The 22,134-nt window shown below is 40.2% G+C and overlaps 1 protein-coding gene across 1 annotated transcript in view; it reads right to left on the bottom strand.

The window, feature by feature from the left end:
• Window positions 1-20,948, bottom strand: part of fam184ab (family with sequence similarity 184 member Ab) — a 150,042-nt gene extending 129,094 nt beyond the window's left edge. The window contains exon 1 of the mRNA XM_042389809.1: window positions 20,186-20,948. Coding sequence (XP_042245743.1) covers window positions 20,186-20,341 — 156 coding nt within the window. The 5' untranslated portion in view covers window positions 20,342-20,948. The remainder of the gene's footprint in view (window positions 1-20,185) is intronic.
• Between the last annotated feature and the right edge of the window lie 1,186 nt (window positions 20,949-22,134).

Here is a 22,134-nt window from a genome sequence, read left to right as displayed (position 1 = left end):
ACTCCAATTATTACCTGATGTTCAAAAAGCTTGGGAATTCTTTTAGTCCGATTTAGCCACTAAAGTAGCTGATAAACATGCTCCCTGGAAACTGTCAAAAGTTAAATGCAGACATTTACCCTTGATCAACAGGAACTCATATCTCTTCTTAGGCAGAGGGATAAAACACGGGCAGAATTTCATCTGACAAGGAAACATGCTGACTGGGAATCGTACAGACAATTAAGAAATATCAGCAAGACTCAGGTATGAAATGTTAAGTCTAATTACTTTCACACTCAGGTGGTTCCCTCTTGATATAAGATGTCAATTTCACTGGTACCAATTTCATTTTCAATGCATTAACTTTAACTATCTTTATTGTCTAAAACAATTCTTTGTTCTTTATATGTCAAATTATTCACTAAGACGCTCTGATCAGATCCTCTTTATAGTCCCCTTTGTATGTAAGGAACTTTTATGTTTCAGGCTCCTTCTGACTGGGATAAGTTACCTGTAATCTGTTCTGTCATCAGATTACCTGTTTTCAGGAAAGCCATCATTGTTCCTTTATTCCCTTTATTTATAGATGGATCTTTTTTTATTGTGTCTACTCTGAGGTTGTAACTCTTCTTTGTTATTTAGTTTGTTGTTTGTTTTGTCATTGTTGTGTTATATATTATTGTTTACTGTTCTGTTTTCCATTTGTTTCATGAGTGTTTGTTCGGGAACTCCTTCTCGAGGGGTTTATCCTCATATAATAATACATTTCTGACATATAGTTTTTGGCCTGGAAGCCACTTCAAGACAACAAACTGCTGTTTGATGATCAAAATTTGTTTTCCACCAGAATAAAACAATATAGCTAAAACCATATCATATATTTATCCCGTCCTGCTGATATCGTTTAACCCCTCTAGTCTTTCTTCTTCTACTCTCCTCTGTCCACTCTTGCAACCATGGAAAAAAACAAGATTTACATTCTAACTAAGCACTGATTGACCAACTTTTGCAAAGAACAAGTGTCTAACAGTCAGAAACTGCTACGAGCATACTGCATAATAATCTCATTTCAACAAGGGAAGATAAAGTAAAGCGTCATCCTCAGCTGCAGCAGTTTGATGCAGATAGTTTGTTTAGGGATTTATCATTATTGAACATTCATTACTTTAGAATCTGAGAGCTGTGTGAAGATGTTTGTCTTTCATTTCTCAGGATCAGAGTCTGATTAAAAGCAGACCACTATCGACTTATTTCTTAAACAAAAAACTGTATTCTGTCCTCCAAACTCAGCAACATTTTCAAAAAAAGATTGCTGGTATGGAAGCTACAGCAGTGTTTATCTACACATGTAATCCTTCTTTACACTAATTGATAAATCTGATCCTGGAGTGCACAAAAACAGACAAAAACACAAATAATACTGTATATCTAGAAATAATGGAGGGAATCTGAAACATGGCACCTGGTCTGATATATACTGTATGTACTAGGGGTGTGCCCGAATACAAATACATTATTCGGCAAAGCACAAATAGTGGGTTTTTTTTTTTTTTTTACGAATATTTGTTTCATACAAATATTTTAAAAATTATTTGTTTTCAGGAAGAAAAATAAACCATGTCAAATACCAGAGTGCAGGTCAGTGACATCGCTATCTCAGTGTCTCTCCTCTGCTCCGCTGTTATATCTCAGCGAGGGGAGTCACATCCACCTGCTACATGACGCACATTTCCTAATTTGGACATCACTCCCAGAGTTGGGGGTGTTCCCCAGAGATAAAGCTGAACTACTGATACACACATCATGAACAAGCTTCATGAACACTTATTGTAACACTTTAATTTTCTGAAATTATAAGCGTAATAAAAACAAAAACAGGATTTTTAAGCCTCTTTCCACTTTCATTCGAATACAAATACAAATAATTTTGCTGCCTCAACAAATACAGATACAAATACTGGGCCCTCTGCACATCCCTAGTATGTACCTCATGTTCTTTTATTTGTTTGACAGTTGTTCCTTTTCATTGTGTTTAAATTTGTATCATTCACAATTTGCTAATATTAATATGGTAAGACTGTGTATAAAATATAACATTTTTTCTTTTCAATCCTGTAATATGAGGGAAATAAGAGGATGTTGGTTTTAAGCAGTTGTTTGAGCAAGGTGAAATGAGTAAATTAGTAATTTTAGACCACATTTATCCCTTAATGTCCAATTGTTCTCCTTTATTAACTTTAAGGTTGGAAAAACATCTTATTTCACAGTCTGACAGTATTATATGTTTATTCTGCATCAACTCATCCAAGTCTTCATTGAAGCTATATGATGTTTACACTGAGTGTTTTTTTATGTCTGCACCATTTCATCAAAAAGAAATATTTTAGATGTCTTGTGCAATATTTTATACACATTTCCCCCAAAATTCAGTTTGACATATATAAAATATTTTGAAACTCTTAACAAGATCAGTGAGTTGGAACAATGTTTGACTGCACAGCTGAGTTTGTGATGACTCGTCCACATGGTAAAGAATATGTTTAAGCTATTTTGTATTATATAGAAAGTATAGAACATTGTAAACTGCGTCTTTTATTAATGTACATTAGGTATCAGCAACAGGATCCAACAAACACTGTGACATAGCAGTCTATGATGATACAGTGACTCAGTTTCTGTTTCACTGGCTGGAAACTGCAGCACAAATACTACCAGTTGCACTTGGCTCCTGGCGTCTTTATCATCCCAGCAAGTAACACTGTTATTTGGCCAAAGTATGGGGAGCCTGACCTGTTCAATAATTCATTGTGTTCTCTGCACAAATACAATGGGAAAGTTGTTTTCAATGTCAAAAATGCAGAGGCAGAGAAGAGACAATATAGGTTAGTTGTTCTTCTGTTCACTGACATCAGAATAATCATTGGATGGCACAGCTGGCCGCAGCTGCATGGCTGATTGTCGTGTAGGCAGACATGTATCTAGTTCAAGTGTTTCAAAACATAGCGAGCGGCGAAGCTGCAGAATCTTCAACCCTGTGTTATTCAGGTGTTTGTTTGTCATTCCATCGACAACAGAGTTTAATTTGGACAAATGCGGTGAATCTACAGCTCCCTGGTTAGTGATGCTGGGATGCTCTCCTCTGTTGCAGACTTACATTTTGATAAGGCTGATTAGACAGGAGGAATTTAACATGAAAACCTTGCCTGGGAACTAGATGAATGAGCTAAAACATCAAAGTTGGATCCACTTTTTTAAAAGACTAAATATCGGGCAGATGTTTTCCTTTTATGAGCCACCACAGAAGCTCTGTTGGCTTTACAAGTGTTCAAAATAATAACTAACTCATGCTTTATTGTAGCCAAACTGCAACCTGCACTATAAAGGAGAAAACAACAAGGTAGAAGGAATGAAAAAAAAATAATTAAAGGAACATCTAAGTCACTGCAAAGATAAGCAAGGTAGGCATTTGTGGAGAATGAGCCTTATTGATTGTACATAAACCACCACTCAAGAGGACCGACTGGTTTAAAAGGAGGAATGCTGAGTCATGGGGTTGTCATGCAGTCAGCCATCCAGGGTAAAGACAGGTCAGAGGGTGATGTCAGAGATAATAGGTAAATAGAAATTCTGCAGGAATACTTCAATGAGATAACAACCCCTCGACAATTTGGTCAATTTCATTTTCTCACAGATTGAAGTATATATCAGCGTTCCCTCCACTTCTACTATCAGCCCGCTAATGGAGTCAACTCGGGGTCGGGAATTTCCCATAATACTCTGTGTATTAAAAGTTAAACGAGTGTGAAATGTTTATTTTCTTTTTTTAATTAGTATGGATGGTTGCAATATTTGAATTTTTAAAATATTTTCCACAAACTGCTGATACAGATACATGGCTTGACTGATAAATTGCACAAACTATTGTGTCTCCATGGCAACAGGAGATGAAGTGGAGATTCCTGTTTTGTACTTGTTTGTCACTTGCTCCCTGTTTTCTATGTTTTTAAGTCTGTTTTGTCCCGACATGTGACATGCAAATAACTAAGTCTGATCATTTTTACATTTCTAAGACATACATGCATTAAATACATATTCAAACATTTCTCCTAATGTCTGATACACTCATTTCTTTTATTTTTATATTTTTCCTGTGTTGTGTCCAGTTACTGTATGCTTTTATAACGACCCAAATATCCCCTCAGGGATCAGTTTTATCTTATCTTAATGGGAAGACAGACCGAGTGCAGGGTGAAGTCATAGCAAGCCCCGCTGTTGTTTGGATGTCCTTTTTGCTAGAGGGAAGGACAGACAGATAAACAGAGACATGGAGAAAGGACGTGAAGGAGAGCGGAGTAAACAGGCCTGTCAATTTTAGAGAGAGCCAAGACGGGCCTGCTTTTCAATAAAATGAAGAATAAAGAGACATTAACAACCAGAAGAAGGAAACGAGGAAAGACAGACTATTCATCATCAAACATTTTTGATATTTGATATGCATATGATTCTAAGTAGTTTCAGGGCTTTACGCAGAGCTCTGTACATCAGTGTCATCAAAGTGTCACAGTGTGCAGACAATTCATTTCTTGAAATGTCTCATCCAACTTTCTTTCTGCTCAGTGATGATGAATGAATGCACACTACTGTAGGACAATCAATGTCATCTTTACGCTGTTAGTTATGCTGTGACACAGAAACCTGACAAGATGAAGCTTTATTCATCCCTGTGTGAAAATTGGGCCTTTGCAGCTGCAGATAATATACATCAAAGCAGGCGTGTAGCTGTGGGTTTGGAACTCAGGCCCACCAGATCTGAAGGCTAGCAGTCAATGATCTGACAACACGACCAATAAAAATAAAACAATTCTTGTTTCTTGCTTCTTGTACAGCCGGCACATTGCAAACAGGAACTGTCCACTAGCTAGATGCTTTTAATGTAGGTAAAGATAAAAATCATGGTGAAACAAAGCAGTTTGCTTAAGTTTGTCACAAAAAGACATTGTGAGCAGCAGGAGGAAAAGAATTCAGATACAGTTCAGCCTCATTCTCAACTCAGACACCTCCTCCTGCACCAGTTTCTCTTCAACAAGTGCCAAGTAGTAACAACACATACGTGGCTGTTAATTCAGCCTTTTCCCCGTCAGCAGCAGCATGTGATTTAACACTTGATGCTCCAACGACAACATCCACCCCTCCATGGTGAAGCTCAGGTATCTGCAGCCATGCACTCCGAAAAGCAAATTTAAATACTCTAAATGCCCAAGAATGAATATGAACCATATTTTACTACAGTGTTCATTTGTTCCAGGCTCGGCTCAGCCCTGCACTGAAAACGTACAAGCCCCATCAGACTTATCCACTATAGATGAACCTGCGACCCAGCCCAGACGCAGGTTATTCCCAGTAACCACTATAGCAGGCAAAGCTGGGAGTTTTTCTGCCCAGTGGTATGAAAGATTGAAAGATTCCCATGGTTAGAGTACAGCACTTCAAGGAACGCAGTGTCCCTGCTCTCCTTTGAAAGACTTAATCGTTGGACTATAATGAAATAATTTCAGTGCTCAACCCCGTCTTCTCCTGCTGTAATCATCAAAAGTAAGCTAAATTACCATTTTGGACTGTAATAGCTTATTGCCTTTTTTCAATATTATTGTTTATTGGGTATTTTGTTGAGTGTACAATTGGATTTTATGCTGATGTTGCTGCATCTGCCATCTGTGTGTTAGTGTGTGTGTGTTTCATCAGCAGTGCCTGAATGACTTTAGGGTTGAAGTGAGTCAGAAATAGACCTCTGAGCTCTCTCTGTATTTCTGGACGAAGAGTCTGAAAGAGACAGAGATAGTGAAATACTGTACTCCGTGTATGTGTGTGCGGCTGCCATGCCAGGCTATGCGATGCGGTCGTCTTGGTGTTTGTAACATTACCTCTCATGATGTATAAGGCTTGTATGACTAAACTGGTGCATTCAGGCAAGTATAGCTGTAATGGCCTATTTTAGTTAACATGTGTTTCAGAACCTATTAAGTATGATTGGTCTTGGATGGGTTAGGCCCACTTGATTTTCTCTGTGCCCACCCACACTGTGATTTCTGCCTACACTATTGTATCAAAGACATAAAATACAGGCCTATAACATCACATATACAGAGATGACTGCTTACTTCGAAATGTAATTACAGACCAGTCTGCAGTGCATGGTAAACGTCTTAAACAGGTCCGAATTATATTCAGTCTAAGTAGGTAGAATCCCATTCCAGGAGTCTGCAAGGATGTCTTATGCCCAAGTGAATCACATGATGCCTTATAATCAATGTGGGAAAAACTGTGTTTTTGGGGTGAGATTAAGAGTGTGAAATGTGAAGTGTAGTAAATGTGTGTTGCTACTCTATTCGACTGAAGGTGCTCATTTATTGGCGGAGCTTCACGCTGCTGCCAGTGTTGGTGTTCCCTCTCTTTCTGGGTCTGTTTGGGTTTCCCACATTTCAAACTAATATTTCGGACCTCTACTGTGAAGCTGGCCATGAGCAGTTCAAAATTATACATCCTGCATGTAATGAGGAGAATCCAAGACTGACCCTGTGAAAGTGAAAACTGAACTGAAAATTCTGATATATGGCCAAATGATCTCACACATCTTGATATTATTTTATGTAAACAGCAGCACAGTGATGCATATTGAGCACATCACATAACTTGCTATCATTTGTTTTACATTCCACTACTACTACTGCCTTTTTCATGACTGGAAAGTACTGTAACTCATTATCATTATATCAGAATTTAATATATCTAACAGGTCAACCTTATTTGTTAACAGCTGAAAGTAGAGAATGAGAGTGTTTACCTTGCTCAGCAGATGCCTAATGTGGAAGGCACTGCCTGTAGCTATGTTGTTCCTCTGAGTCCTAAAAGCCCATCTGAATGATACTCTTGATATTGGTAAAAAAAAGAGGGTTAACTGCCAGGTGCTCTTTGTCTGTCTCTCCCATCAGAAATAGAAATAGAACCCAGCGAGTAAAGACGGGTCCCTGGTGGCCATGTAGACTCACACAGCTGCCAAGAAAAGAAGAGAAAGTCGAAACAGACTTTCGCCTCTAAAATCTTGATGCTTACTCACTACTGACAATGTCTGCCAAAAAACTCTCCTCCAGTTAAATGTGTGGGCTGGTGTCAGGTCGGGAGGTCTTTACTTTGTAGGGGCTTTCAGTCAGAACCACTTTTTGAAGGCTGATTCTGATATTTACCCATTTATGGTACTGAAAGTAAATACCTGTATATACTGTGGAGTATTTATTAAAGAGAACCTATTATGCTCATTTCCAGCTCTAAATTTTTATTTTTGGGCTCCACTAGAGTAGCTTTGCATGATTCACAGTTTAAAAAAACTCCTTATTTATCTTATACTGACCCTTTATGCAGCCCCTCAGTTCAGCCTCTGTCTCTAACAGGCAGTTAAAGCCCCTCCTGTTGAGCCCACTCTGTTCTGATTGGCCAGCTTTACATATCAGAGTTGTGTTTAAGTTACCGCTGATGCAAACCCCAACATTTCCTGCTTCACTGCTTCAAATTAAAAGCTTTTAAATTACTAAATAATGGCAGACTTTTATAGTGAATAATTTCCAGGAGGTGAAACATGTTCCTCACTGAATTAGCTGAGCTTCGTTAGCGGTGCTAAAAACCAGTTGACATAACAACATATGGAGATATCAGGAGCTCTTTGTCCAGTGGATCAGTTAGAAATAATTCAAGAAGAAAGAGTACAAGCAGAAACAGCCACAGTGATGACGATGTTTGATGAAGAGCTGCAGACGACCAGCACACCTCCAACAGGTAAACTACTTATTTTAATTTTCCCTGCTGTGTAATGGAGTCATGGCTCAGCATGACTACCCCAAAAACAATGAAGAAACACCATAATGTTAGCGGAGCAGAGCAATGAACTGGCACGTTGTGTGTGGAGTAGGGATGTGCAGAGAGCCCAGTATTTGTATTTGTATCTGTATTTGTTGAGGCAGCAAAATTCTTTGTGTTTGTATTCGAATTCAAAGTGGAAAGAGGTTTAAAAATCCTGTTTTTGTTTTTATTATGCTTTTAATTTTAGAAAATTAAAGTGTTACAATAAGTGTTCATGAAGTATTCCCTTGGGAGGACTTCACTTGTGTCAGTAGTTCAGCTTTATCTCTGGGGAACACCCCCAACTCTGGGAGTGGTGTCCAAATTAGGAAATGTGCATCATGTAGCAGGGGGATGTGACTCCCCTCATTGAGACCTGCTGATAGACGTCACAGCGGAGCAGAGGAGAGACACTGAGATAGTGATGTAAACAACCTGTGCGCTGGTATTTAACATGTTTTTTTTTTCTTTCCGAAAAAACCCACTATTTGTGCTTTGCCGAATAATATATTTGTATTCGGGCACACCCCTAGTGTGGAGCAGATGACCATATATAAATAAATAAATCCATCACCAGCCGACGTCAGCTCAGGCTGAAAGTAGATAAACTGTTGGAAACCAAGTGTTCAGAGCAGTCTGAAGCTGCTGCTTCTTGCTCACAGGGATTACTGCTACATACGTTTACCTCATTATTTGACACGTTGACAACTTTTAATAATAATAATAAAGAAATAGAAATAATAATAATAAGCGTAATAGGTCTCCTTTAATAAATGTGGGACTTTCTGATGTATTTGTCTGTTGACTATATAGTAGATTCATCCAGGCTGGTTCCTCAGCTGAAATAAACAGGAACAGATTTTGATATAAAATGAAATGGAGGAACCTGGCCCACACATATCATTAATTATGGATTGTATATGTTTTTTTCAGTAGGCCAAATGCACCCATATAGAAATGTATGCATACCTTTTCACACTAAAGTTGGTATGTGTGCAGGTTTATACCTCTGGTTTACCTTTATTCCCTTCTATTTTATTAATTTCAGTATAAAGGTTTCTGCTTTCAGTTTAGACACTATCTTGCCTCGTGAGTTGTATGACGAAAAGAATGAGTGAATAACGGCTTCAAAGCAGCTATTTTGAAATCTATTGGACGGAAAATGGGAATGATATATATAAAAGGATGTTTGGCATGTCCCAAATATTTAAGTTGTGAGCAAATAACGAAAACTTGATCACAAAGTTATAAAATTTGAGACACCACAAATTATAAGACTCTCGATCAGCAGGTCAGGTTTGAAATGTTTTAGATGGTTTAGATTGTAAATTAGATGCTAACAGGATTGTGATCAATAGCTAATCAGATTGTACAGACTGTTGATAGCTAAAACAGTGCTATGAATGAATGAAATGATCATTTCTTGGGCAAAAACAGTACAATTAAAGCGCAGAATGTAGAAATAGTTCAATAATGTACTGTTTCTATTCCAACTGTAGTGGTGATGTGTCTGTGTTGTGCATCTACAAACACAATCAGCTCTGCACAGCTGCTGTCGCCCACCATCTGCTGCTGTTCAATATGGCCACCACAAGGACTGTTACATCACCTGAAAGCCCTCACAGTTAAACAGTCCTGTGCAGATTGATGCCTTGATCCCACCGGGCACAGCTGCGCCGCGTTCCGGCAGTTTTGTTCCGTCCTCCACATGGCGTCATACCCAACCGGGAGCATTTCAGAGGCCGAGAGTTTTGCTCCGGCAGCGGCGGAGAGAAGAGAGCCAGCCCTCTACCTGGAGAGGAAGCCTGGCACCAGCAGTGGTGTCATAAAATCTTGTTATTTTCCACTTCCAAGATGAACCTCATGGTGACAAATATCCTCTGACCGGTTGACTTCTGGCATGGTGCCACCGGTTATAAGGTGATGTTGATGTAGTGATGTGATATACGATCGAGAGTCGGCACAGGCTGTTTAATTTTGAAAACTGACCGGATGCTCTACGTTGTTCCCGTGTCTGACTTCCTGTCCAGCTGATCTGCTCTGTGCAGCTTGACGTGGCTTCTGTCAGAAACAGACGAGGTGCGTATGTTTAGCAGAGCAGAGCGGAGACACTTCTGAAACGTTGCCGCAGTGCATCTGGTGGAATCACAAACATTGACTCGAGTGGCCGTGATCAGCTCTGGTGGCCGCGTCGCAGCCGCAACGCTTCGCAGACGCGCCCGGTGGGATCAAGCTGTTCGGTTTGCTGCAGGCGATTTGTGGCCCATCACCGGTTTACAGTACTGAAGGAAGTATCCATGTCTGGCCTGTTCTTAGCGCTGGTCCTCCTTTATTTCCTGATAAAAAAAAATTGTCTGTGAGCAAACTAGAAAATTCACTCAGCTAAGACAGATCCCTCCTTCTCTGCTGGGCAGCTGAACACTGAGAGCAAGGTTAAAATAAAAGGAAGCGGAGGAGAGAGGGAAAGGGGAGCAGACAGGTGTAAAACACCTGAGGGTTCTTTTTGCAGGAAAAGATGATGACAAGATCAGCTTCTTTTTTCTCTCTCTGTCTGATCCTATATACACCTGCTCGTTCACTCCTCTGCCTACTGACCGGAGGGCCTTTGAACATGGATTTCTTTTAAAATATCAACACTAATATTTTTCTTTAGCTTCTTCAACACTAAAGGACGGGTTCACAAAAGTCTGTCTTCAAACAAAATGAACATTGAAACAACGAAGTGATGACAAAATCAACCTTCAGTCTTTAGTTTGAGAAAAAAAATGTTTAAAAGGTTATCTGAAGATAATATGAAGCTTCAGCCGTCTGCGTTAGACAAATAAAGTGGATATCTGACACATTTACAGTCTTTTAGTAAAAAAATGCCTCTTTGTATTTTGACAGTGTTTCCCTGTTGAGCTGCGGTGGAAGTATAGTAACAAAAAGAGGGACTTTGGCACTAAAAAGACTGTAACATTCATATTAGCTTCAGATAAAATTTTAAATACATTTTTTGCACAGAAGGAGGACTGTGGATTTTGTCTCCCATCACTTCCATTGTAAGGTCATTATGAAGGGATCTTCTAATGGTCAGTATGAACAGGAGGAAAACTGTGAATCTATCCTTTAAGTTCAAGACTGATGAGTCACAAACCAGTGATAACATGTTGGAGTGTGATGGATCTGATGGAAAGACGATATCAACAGGTTTAGATTCAAGCCACCAGTATTCAGTATGTTATACTAAAAACTCCCAAACTTTACATCAACATTAGCATTCAGTGAATCAGTGAGGCAGGTTTCATTGCAGCTTTTACAGTCGGTTGAGTACAATCTCGCCGCGGCACGCTGGAATGAGTTCTCAGGTCAGACATCCCATAACAAATAATAAAAAATCACTGGCTGCGCTTACAGACGAGTCTCCATCATACTGGGGGTGGAATACACAGACTTTCCATTAAAGCAACTGAATATTTGTCACATATATCAAGCGTATATGTGACAGCCAATCCTGCGTTGACATTGCTCTATGTCTCGCCTGTTGCTGCGACACGATTGGCTGCTGCGTCAGCCAACGAAAACGGGCCAGAGAGGAGTAGTAGCGATGTGGCTTCTGGCTGTCCGAAAGGCAGGCAGAGGAAACATTCAAGGTCAAACATTAAGAATGACTCATCAAATCATCCTCCGTACACACCTCGTGAATCCATGAGCCACTGTGTGTGTGTGTGTGTGTGTGTGTGTGTGTGTGTGTGTCAACAGGCATGTCGGCAAAGCTTTATTTGTACTGGATCATGCTGGAGGCCGATATACCCCATCTCGCTCTCGCTCCCCGTCACTGTGTATGTGTGTTTCACTATGAGAGGAAGTGTGTGTGTGTGTGTGTGTGTGTGTGTGTGTGTGTGCACATATGTGAGTGTGTGGGCGTATCTTAATGAAATCTGACAGAGAATTGTGACAATCAGTGAAGGAGCATCCTGCAGAGGTTAATAAGCTGTACTCCATAGCAGCAGCAGCAGGCCGCCGTGCGCACACACACACACACACACACACACACACACACACACACACACACACATCTCCTCTGGGCTTTCATTCTCCTAAAAAATTATATTTAGAGATTACAAAGTTGAAATTCACGGCCGGTATCTTCAGCACGCTGCGAGGGGCGATCTTTCCAGTTTGTCACCTCAAGAGAAGACTCTCAGGACCAGAACGGTGACATCACTCCCTCCCTTTGCGCTTCCTGTTTTTCTGTTAGAAAGAGCAGCTTATAATGAGATGTCACTCAGCTTGTTTTATCGTCTCTCTTGCCTGGAATCTTTTACACCGCTCGCACACACACACACACACACGTAGAGCGTTACAGTAAACGCTCGGTGTAAAAAGACTCCAGGAAAGAAAAAGTCACACACAGTAAGTAACATCTCAGTAGCTGATTTACAGTAACTACTTCTAATGTGTGTCATGGGAATACATTTGGAATTTTCATTGAATTAAGAGAATATTATCAAGGTTTTAACCCCTTAACATCCATCCTTTTTATAGAATTTTTGCCTATTTGGCACATGGAAAAGCTTCTAACAGAAGATCTGTAAGGCCAGGATGCATGTATTAGGCTTCATTTGACAAGTGACATCTTCTAGTTTCTGGTAATGTGTTTGTTTAGCATGTGGCTAAAACACAAACAAAACTACATCAGTTCAAATAAGGCTCAAGAAAGTGTTTTTTGGTCCTTGTTTATAATGAGTCATATTTGAATAACAATAATTAGGACATGCTTTATGCCACAACTATGCAGAACACCATAAACCTTCTACATCTTGTCAATTAGGGAGTTTTTAGTTTGTGGTGTCACTGAACCTCTCCAATCATCTCTAATTGGCCAAATTGTGCCAATTGCTTTTACTCATTACTGCGTGATGCTGCCGCTTACAAATGGCGCTGGCGACCCTGTGGATTTTAAGAGGTTAACAGCCCGACCTCCCCCTTCGTTACCCAAATTAAGACCAGCGATTTTCTAACAGTAGTAGATGGAGATGTGGTATTTAGCAGTAATAGTAGTTGTAGTAGTAAAACTATTTTACACCTTGATGAGAAAACATTTTTGAGTACAAGCTGAATATTTACATGTATAAACATATTTCTGGATATTTCCTACTTAATTTCTATTCTATATGGGGAAATCTATCAAATAAAAATGTTTCAATTTTGAAAAAAAAAAAATTTGAATCTAAAATTCAAACATCAAAAATATTGAATATTGGCATAAAATACCAGCAAACTGCAGCTTTGTCTTTGAATGAGCAGTATCACATGTAAAATCCCTCTATTCCCAAGTCTGGAGTCGTGTTGCTCTGACCATCTGCTCTCTAACCCTGCCCGGGCTACGCTGCACTACCACCCCTGGATTATGGCATCGACACACACACACACACACACACACACACACACACACACACACACACACACACATAAGCATCTTGGCTCTAATGTTGCTGCCAAGTGATGACTGTGTATTTGTGTGTTTTTTTCAGCAGTATTTTCAGCCGGTACAGTCACTCAGCGAACAGGATTTGTAGAGACACAAAACGTTTTATATCTCCCATATCAGCCAATACAATACTAGTATATTCTGTCAAAATTTTCCACATTTTTTATCCGCTCTAGAGTTTCTTCTTTCCAGTCCCTCTTTCAGTACTGAACAAACACAAGGTGTATAACAATTATAAAATCAGAAAACTGCTTTGTTTACACGGGTAAGCTTGTGATTCCCATCTTTTTGCAAGGCAGGAGCAAGAAGAGCAACACTTGACAGTTTTGGGATGATGGATGCATGATGAAGAAAAGCATGAATAATAAATGACTCTAAGGGCAAAACGACCAACGCAGCCTGATAATGTTTAAGTCAGAGTCCAACACCAAAACCTTCCATCATCTCAGTTTAGGACATGTCTTGAGTTTATGTGTTACGCACTGAAATATTGATCATGTATTGAGTCCATGTGTTCATGCATATTTGTGAGTTCCTTAGAGAAATGCAGGTTGCAGTTTACATCCATGTCTGTCCAGACTCATATAATATTTGTAGTGAAGACTTTAATAAAAGGTATTACGTGTATTTTTCTTGTATGTGTTCACATGTTTGGCCAATAAAGCCGATCAATGACAGTAGACGATGCTTTAGATAAGGATGTTGCTGCGAAGAAGCTACAAATTCACAGCAGCAAAGAAGATCTAAACAAGTCACCACAGTTTCAAGGTGGGAACCAAGATCAGTGTCACCACTTCAATATCTGACCAAATGTGAAATATGGTCACAATCTGCCCGTCTGCTCCTGAGTTATGGCGTTTCATTAAAGGCCAGAAAAGTGTTTTTGCAGGACAATATGATGTCACAGTGAAGTTGACCTTTCGGATATAAAATGTCATCACTTCATCGCTTTATCCTATCAGACGTTTGTGTGAAACTTTGTCATAATTAGCACATGAATTCTTGAGTCACAACCAAAAAACGTGTCTTGTGAGGTCATAGTGACCTTTGACCATCAAATTCTAATCAGTTCATCCTTGAGTCCAAGTGGATGTTTGTGCCAAATTTGAAGACAGTTTGTCCTTTGGCAGGCAGATAGAGATCATCACAGCCCATGTGCATAATAATAATGAGTTTCATGGTGCAGTTTGAGATGTTACAGTTGCCACCTGTCTACTCGTACTGTTTGTGTTTAAAATGTGAAGGGCTATAATGAGGCTTAGGTGCTACTCAAGCGGCTGAAAAATGAAGCTAACATGGAAGAGCCAAAAACCTGCAGTACCTCAAATGGCCACTTGAGGCTCAAAAAGCAAGTCAATCCCCATAGACCCCCATGTTAAAATGACCAACTTTACAGCAGAAATAAACATGTTTACAGCCTGGTACAAACAACGGTCTTAGTGCATAATTAAGGGCGTGGCTGCTTTGAATGCAGGTGGGTGCCGTCACAGGCAAGATGCTACCACGGCAACAACGTTGGTAACCATGGTGTAACGCTAGAAAAGACCCTCTAAGGAGTCGGATTTTGTTTTAATGGTTTTAAGCGTGTTTTTCTAGCTATTGAAAATTAGCATTATCATTATCACAGATAACCATAGACTGTAAATGCACTGTGCTAACCAAGCTAGCAGCTAGCGATATGCTCAGCTCCACCCTCTCGTCCAAATATGGTCACTAATGGCTCCAAAAATCCAAGATGGCGACGGTCAAAACACAAACTCAAGGCTTCAAAACAGGAGTTCACAGACCGATGGGTGACGTCACGGTGGCTACGTCCATATTTTTTTTACTGTTGATGGTGCTATTATTGGCTGGGTTTCACCATCAGTAGCTTAGTACCAAATGGTCACATATACTCCGCTTCTCTCTTCAGATGCACTTTTGAAATCTTTTAATCCAAACCCTGCAAATCCTGGGTCACCTGCAGACACCTGCAGACCAGCCCAGCGATGCAGCATCAAGTGCTTTCATACTTTGTTTGTTTCTTCTAAAATAAAGGAAATCTCAAAGACATAAAGCTCTGCAGTTTCTGTGTGAGTGTATGAACGTTGGCGGTGGAAGTGGCTGCAATGCAAGGGGCACCAGCTAAAATCTTGCCTAGGGCGTCAAATTGGTCAGAGCTGGCTCTGCACACACACACACACACACACACACACACACACACACACACTTACACTGTACAGTATTTCATTATCTCTGTCGCTTTCAATCTCTTCGTCCAGAAATACAGAGAGAGCTCAAAGGTCTATTTCTGACTCACTTCAACACTAAAGTCAGTCAGGCATTGCTGATGAAACACATACACACACACATACACACACAAACACACACAAACACACACACAAGCTAAGCTCAGTAATACATTTGTTTAAAGCGTTTTCTCCTGACGATGCAAAATGACATGCTGCCCTCTCTGTTGGACTCTGACAATAACCAGAAACTTCAGTCCTGAATCCTGACAGGCTACAAAATCAGGCTTACTCTTTTATGAAAAATCCTCGGCCTACTTCTTACACGCCATTGCCCTGAATTATAATTTATATAAAACTTGTTGCCATAGCAGCAAAACCCTACATTGCCTTCTGACAGAGGCACTACAATAAATGCAAAACCATCAGAGAGTATAACTTCTGAAATACGGCTTTCCAAAAAAAAAAAAAAAAAAAAAAAATCATGACAGAGAAATCCTTGCAGAGCCCGAGCTACACAAAAGGCCCGAAAGCAGCTTTGTGGGATTAAAAATTACTGCAAGAAGTCTTAAATAACGGTGGCAGCAAGCAAGTCTTGCATCACAAATCATGAAATCCAATGCCACAGGAGAATTGCAATCAATGACTGACTTACTGACTATGCATGAAATCCCTGCAAAAGCATAAAGTCAGCGTTTGCATCAAAAGCGAGGCCAGAACTGAAGACATTTAAAATAGGACAGCTAGAACTTAAAAAAAAAAAATGATATATGCAAAAATAAATCAAACAACCTAAGAACACAAGATGTTGTCTGCTGAGGGAGGTTTCAAGGCTGCCGATTTATTCCTGAACGCAGCGCCGAGTCCACAGAGATCAGCGGTCAGTGTGAGCAGATGGCCTGAATGCTATCGGCCTGTTTCCCCCCCGCTTAGCCGCGGCCTAATCCAACAAGGCACGGGAGATACGAGGCTCAGATGTGTCGCCTGTGGGAATGTGTGGGAATCATGTGACTCGACACATGAAAAAATACACCATTCCCCATTGTTTTAGTTGTTAAATACTAGTCAGAAATAGTGTTCACCTCAGCTTTCACCTGGTTATATTCTGCTGCCATCTTTAAAGAAATAACTGTATGAAAAAGTTTAATAATACAGCCTTCTTCTTCTTCTTCTTTGACTCTTTAATGTTACATTTGATGTAAAACACAGCCAAATGGGTCACAGACTAAGTAGATTAAAAAAACACTGATGATTACGAGACAAAATGTACATAAAAATTAAATTGTGACATTTAAAAAGCTGCGTCAACTCTTTCCATCCTGTTGCTGAGCAGTGATCTGACCCTGAACTGAAAAAACACTCCATACAGCTGCATAACACTTCACGATGATACATCCGATGTTAATATTTGAGTTTTAATTCCACAATGTACAAATAATCCTTGACAGAGGCTTACAAAAAGCTTCAGTGTCCAGATTTTTTTTAAAAAACATGGATGTTTCACTTGAACCATCCCTCAAAAGAAATGTATTGAACAGTGAAACAAATTCATTGTGCATTAATGATTGGTTGGCATTGATGGCAGCTTTCTTTAATGTTTTGTGCATAATCTCTCCTCTCTTTTTTGGAAATTTGCAGGTCAAAGCATGTCTAAATATTTAGGTTGAAATGTGGCAACAACGAAACTGTATCATGTAATTATAGTGTTCGAAATACTTATTTGTATCCCAAAAGTTTTTCACTTTCCAACTAAATTCAGCCCAGTTTGAACCTAAACCAGACATCTTTACAGCAGCACAAACAGACCTCAGAGCGAGACGTGGGCAGGTTCACGGCGCTTTTGCTGAGCTCCAGCGTGTCTGGAAGTCAAAGCAGTAACAACCTCAGAACAAAGGTCCGACTGTACAACAACAATGTGAAATCAGTGCTGTTTTATGGCTCAGAGTGCTGGTGAGTGACGTGAAAAAGATTGATACCTTCTGCTGCATCTTCTGGCCTGAGAAGATCTAAAATGAACAGATATACAAGATGACTGAGTGCAACAGTTTGGTGCAGGAGATCAAACGCCGCTGCATGCGATGGCTACGGCGTCTTCAGAGCAGCCCTGATGCCGCACTGAGACGGACTCCGTCAGGGAAGCGAGGCCGGCCCCAAAAACAACTTGGCACTGAACTCAACCTGTGAGTTAAAGGAGTTGGATCTAACACGGAGCGAGGCAAAGCGCAGCCTCACGTCCCACCAGAGACAAAGAGGATTACATTACGTTATCTGGACATCTTTTGACCTGCAAATCGCCAAATTGATGCTTTATGTGCTGAACTCTGGATGATGAATTAAATCCAAGCCACTGAGGCCAAACTTTAATTCCTTCTTTAAAGTAAAAGCCATTTTTATTTTTGCCACTGTGTGTGAAACTTGTGCAGCAGCTGCAGGTATGACAGTGCTGTATATGAAGGGAGCCGACTGGGAAAACTTAGTAAAGAGATGAGAGAAAAAGTGATGTTTGTAATTTCCTTTGCGTCTCTTATTAAATAGGTATACTGCATGTTATGATGTGGAGAATTAGCTAACAAGGCAAAAGTGTGACTTTAAAGAACCCATACTGCACTACGGCTTGGCACACACACCTAGCCCAAGGCTGCTGAATTATGATTTTTTTTTCCCAGCCTCCACTTCCTCAGTACAAAGAGAAATACTGAGAGCACAAATCTTATGGTTAGTGTCAGTAGAGAATCCTTGGAGGATATAACTGACTTGAGGTGTCAAATCCTTCACCGGCAAAGGAGCAAGGAGGAGGCATCTTCAAAAACGCCACATGGAAAATGTGTGTGTGTGTGTGTGTGTGTGTGTGTGTGTGTGTGTGTGTGAGGCACCGCTATACACCTCCAGCTTGAAGATAATGACATGACTGGAGAACAGAAACGTGCTTTGACCCGGAGTGTGTGTTGTAGAGAGGTTGTTGTGCTGCTTCGCGTTAGAAGTTGGAACCCTGTCATTTTGGCAAGTGAGAGATGAAAGCACTGATCCTTCAGGGTAGAAAACTTTTGAAATGCCCTTGAAAGCCCACAGGTACAGTCAGTGTCGAAAAATAACATCCTAGTTTGGTGGGCCAAAGCAGATTGTTGCTCATGAGCTCCTAAATCTAAAAATACTGTATATTAACAGTATAAATATTTAAGAGCAACGTGCATCAAAAAGCACATAAACTGTAATTCAACACACACACACACACACACTAGTATCACAGCAGGGGAATTGCAGGGCATGGAATAAAATACACAAACTAAGTAAATAAGAATGGAGTGTTAAGGGAATTGTACAACTTTTAGATATTCAAACACGCAGTAATCAGAAAACCTGAGTCTTACATTCAGTCTGTGTCTCGTTTTTCAAGTAGTTCTTGTCATCATGAAGGATCAAAGTTTGGAGGAAATGCCTGATTTAGCTGCATAATTATTTAAAAAGGCCTCAGAACAACATTAACATGGGTGAAATAAAACAAACTGCCAGCACAGTCTGTGTTAGCATAGGTGATTAATGACTGGTCTGATTAATGTTACGGCTAATGACCCCGCTATTGATGGATGCGGCATCGGAACAGACCGGTTTCGCCTTCAGGGAGCTGATATCTCTCCCATTTGTGCAGCTTCTTCTATTTAATTAGATCAGGAATTTTAACTCTGTTAAAGAATTTGACAGTTTCAGGTTTTCTTTGCTTGTCGACTGCTTGCATCAGGTGTCTTAAATCGTTTTAAGAGGAAAACTGTGACTGCTTTTTAATGCTGTATATATGCTTTATTAACCCTTACATACTGTTCAGCTCAAATTTGACCCATTTTGACATTTGAAAGAAATAAAAAACACCATAAATGACATTTTATGACTCTTCCTAAAGTGGGCCAGAATATACAAAAATGGAAATATTTCAAAATTATTTATTTTTGTGCAGCTGTTAAACATTTTATCACACAGAAGGTGTTCTGGCTCAGTGTTGATTGTCGCTTTTAATGGTTATAATGAAATCAACCATTCAAATATATTTGTTGCATCCTTCACTTCCAATAAATTAATAGGAATAATTATGGCTGTTATGTTCTCTCATTTTAGATAACAAGATCATAATATAGAGTGATTGTGATTTTATTTTCTCTATTAACAAACAGTGTCAAACCTAAAGAAGCATTAATGAAGGATCAATCACTCATTTATTAATGACTGATAGGATATATGTGGTTCAAAATGTGGTACAAGGACTAATTATTAGAGTGAGGGTCGGAATATGGGCAGCATGTAAGGGTTAATTATTAGTTCACCTGTTTTTCACAGTTTACCAAAACACAGCTGGTGAACCAATTCAAAGAGTTAACCGTGTTGGAGAAATTGGAGCTTTGTGTGTTTTATGAGCGCCGAAAGTACGAGTGGATGCCTCATATTCAGTAAAAAATCTAAATCTTACTATAACTATAAACAGTCTCCACCAATGAGAGATTAATTACAATATAAGAAGAATTCCTAACGGAGTCTGGTTCCCAGCTCTCTGTTAAGAACAGGGTCTTATAACCCAAGAGGTATTGAGTTAGTGAAGAATAGGCCTCACATAAACACTTCTTACCTTGGTCAGCTGTGCTATTTTCTTGCTCATCTTCAGGTGCAGGTCTTGGGTATATTCCATGGCGATGCCAGACTGGAAGCTGGTTGCTGTGGATGAACTATATTTCCCCTGACCGGCAGGGCAGTAATACTGCTGCCAACCCGACCCAGTCGCCATCTTCACGATGATGCTTCAGATGCTGAGGAGAGAGATGTGTTATGTGCGGTAATAATAAAGTGGACGGCGCTTGAGAGAGACGACCAGTGAGCGAGCGAGCGAGCGGCGGAGAGGACTGGGACAGTGGCGGATATTTGCAGATAATTAATCAAAAAATATGACGCCGTTGTTGCCCGCAAACTGTTAAAATTGCTTTCATTTTGCACAAAAAAGGGGATGAAAATTGGTGGTTTTAAGCCCCAGAAACGTTAGCTGCTCCCATCTTGTCCGTTCAGACTGTGGCCGTTGTCAGTGCTCCGAGGTGCGGCTCCGGTCTGCGGTCACCTGGCGCTGATGTGCAGCAGCAGCTGGTTGGCTCCCGGTCGGTCACCTTGATACCGAAATTTCTCAGCGGGAGCCGTTAAGGAGCGATTCCTCCTCCTCGGTGCATAGAGTGTATACAGACTGAAGGTGTGTGTGTGTGAGTGTGTGCAGGACAGGCTCCGCGGTTGGTTGCTGCTCTTCTGTTGCCATGGATCACCTCAACACTTTGTGCTGCATTCACGTAGGATGGGAGCAGCGCTGCGTTCAAGTACTGTCGGAGAAATCGAAATGAGAGCGGTGAGCGCACATTTGATCCAGCAGCGCGGTAAACATGAACAGGCAGGGCCAGCACTGGCTATGTAGGTGGCCCTGGTGCCCATGGGGGAAAAAAAAGGAACAATAGCACCTCCAGTATAAGAACTTCAAATATGAATTCACACTAAAATGAGGTGCAGGTTTCCATCCAAATGTGCTGCAAATTTTAACCAAATTGTTGGAAAATCAGCAAAAGAAAATGCAAATTTAAGTGTGTTTCCATTATGTGTTATGTGAATATTAGGAGTTGGTTCATCGAGATAAGCAGCAGGTGGCGCTAATTCTCCAGGTAGACACCACTGCAGAGGAAGATAAACAAACACCAGTCAAACCTCAGTGAATAATAACATAGAAAACATGATGGAAATATGATATATCTGTTTGTTTCAATTTGTAATTTGAGGATTGTTTTTCTCCTCATCAATCCACTGATCTACTGTTTTCGTCTGCCGTTATTTTTCATCTCTTTGTTTTAATCTTTATTTCAAACTATGAACATACACAGTTGAAAGAAAACAGAATTATGGTCACACAGATGAAACATCAGTCATGTGAGTGAAATGTTCACTACTAGCATTAACTCTTTTTCAAAAAAGGTAAAAACCACCACCAAGTGAGCATAAATACTTTTTTTTTTTTGCAAAATTAAGAAAGTTTTTTTGAATTTTGCTGTTTCCATCAACCTTTTCTAATGTGATACTTCAAAATTCACATAAAAATACGTTGATGGAAACACAGCTAATAGCATCTCCAGCCCAGACAAAGTCATCCCAGTCCAGACAAAAAGACAAGTGGGGGGCCCAGCTAACGTAGCATGCTAACGCAGAACCATAGATATAGCGCGAAAATGGATGTTTCTTGTGTCAAAGCGTAAACAACAACAAACTCCAACGGAGACAGACAAACACAGAGTAGCAGAGCAACAGAGAGAAAGAAGCAAGTTCGCCCCAGTGACAACTGGGAGGACTGGGACGATGAAGAGCCCACGCTGTGTGACCAGCAGCAGCAGCTAGCATCTGCAACTAGCACTGCCCCCCACAGCACTAGTGTAGCTGACATCATTAGCCAGTCAGCTAATGAAGGACACAACGCTGCCAAAATACCCAGCAAAGAAGAATAGACTTCAAATGAGATCCTTCAACCGCCAGTGATAAGAACAACATACATGGCTTGAA

The sequence above is a fragment of the Thunnus maccoyii genome, chromosome 17 (genome assembly GCF_910596095.1).
Source record: "Thunnus maccoyii chromosome 17, fThuMac1.1, whole genome shotgun sequence".
Classification (NCBI taxonomy): domain Eukaryota; kingdom Metazoa; phylum Chordata; class Actinopteri; order Scombriformes; family Scombridae; genus Thunnus; species Thunnus maccoyii.
Note: the sequence above shows the minus strand (reverse complement) of the source record. Positions and strands in the feature narration are given on the sequence as shown.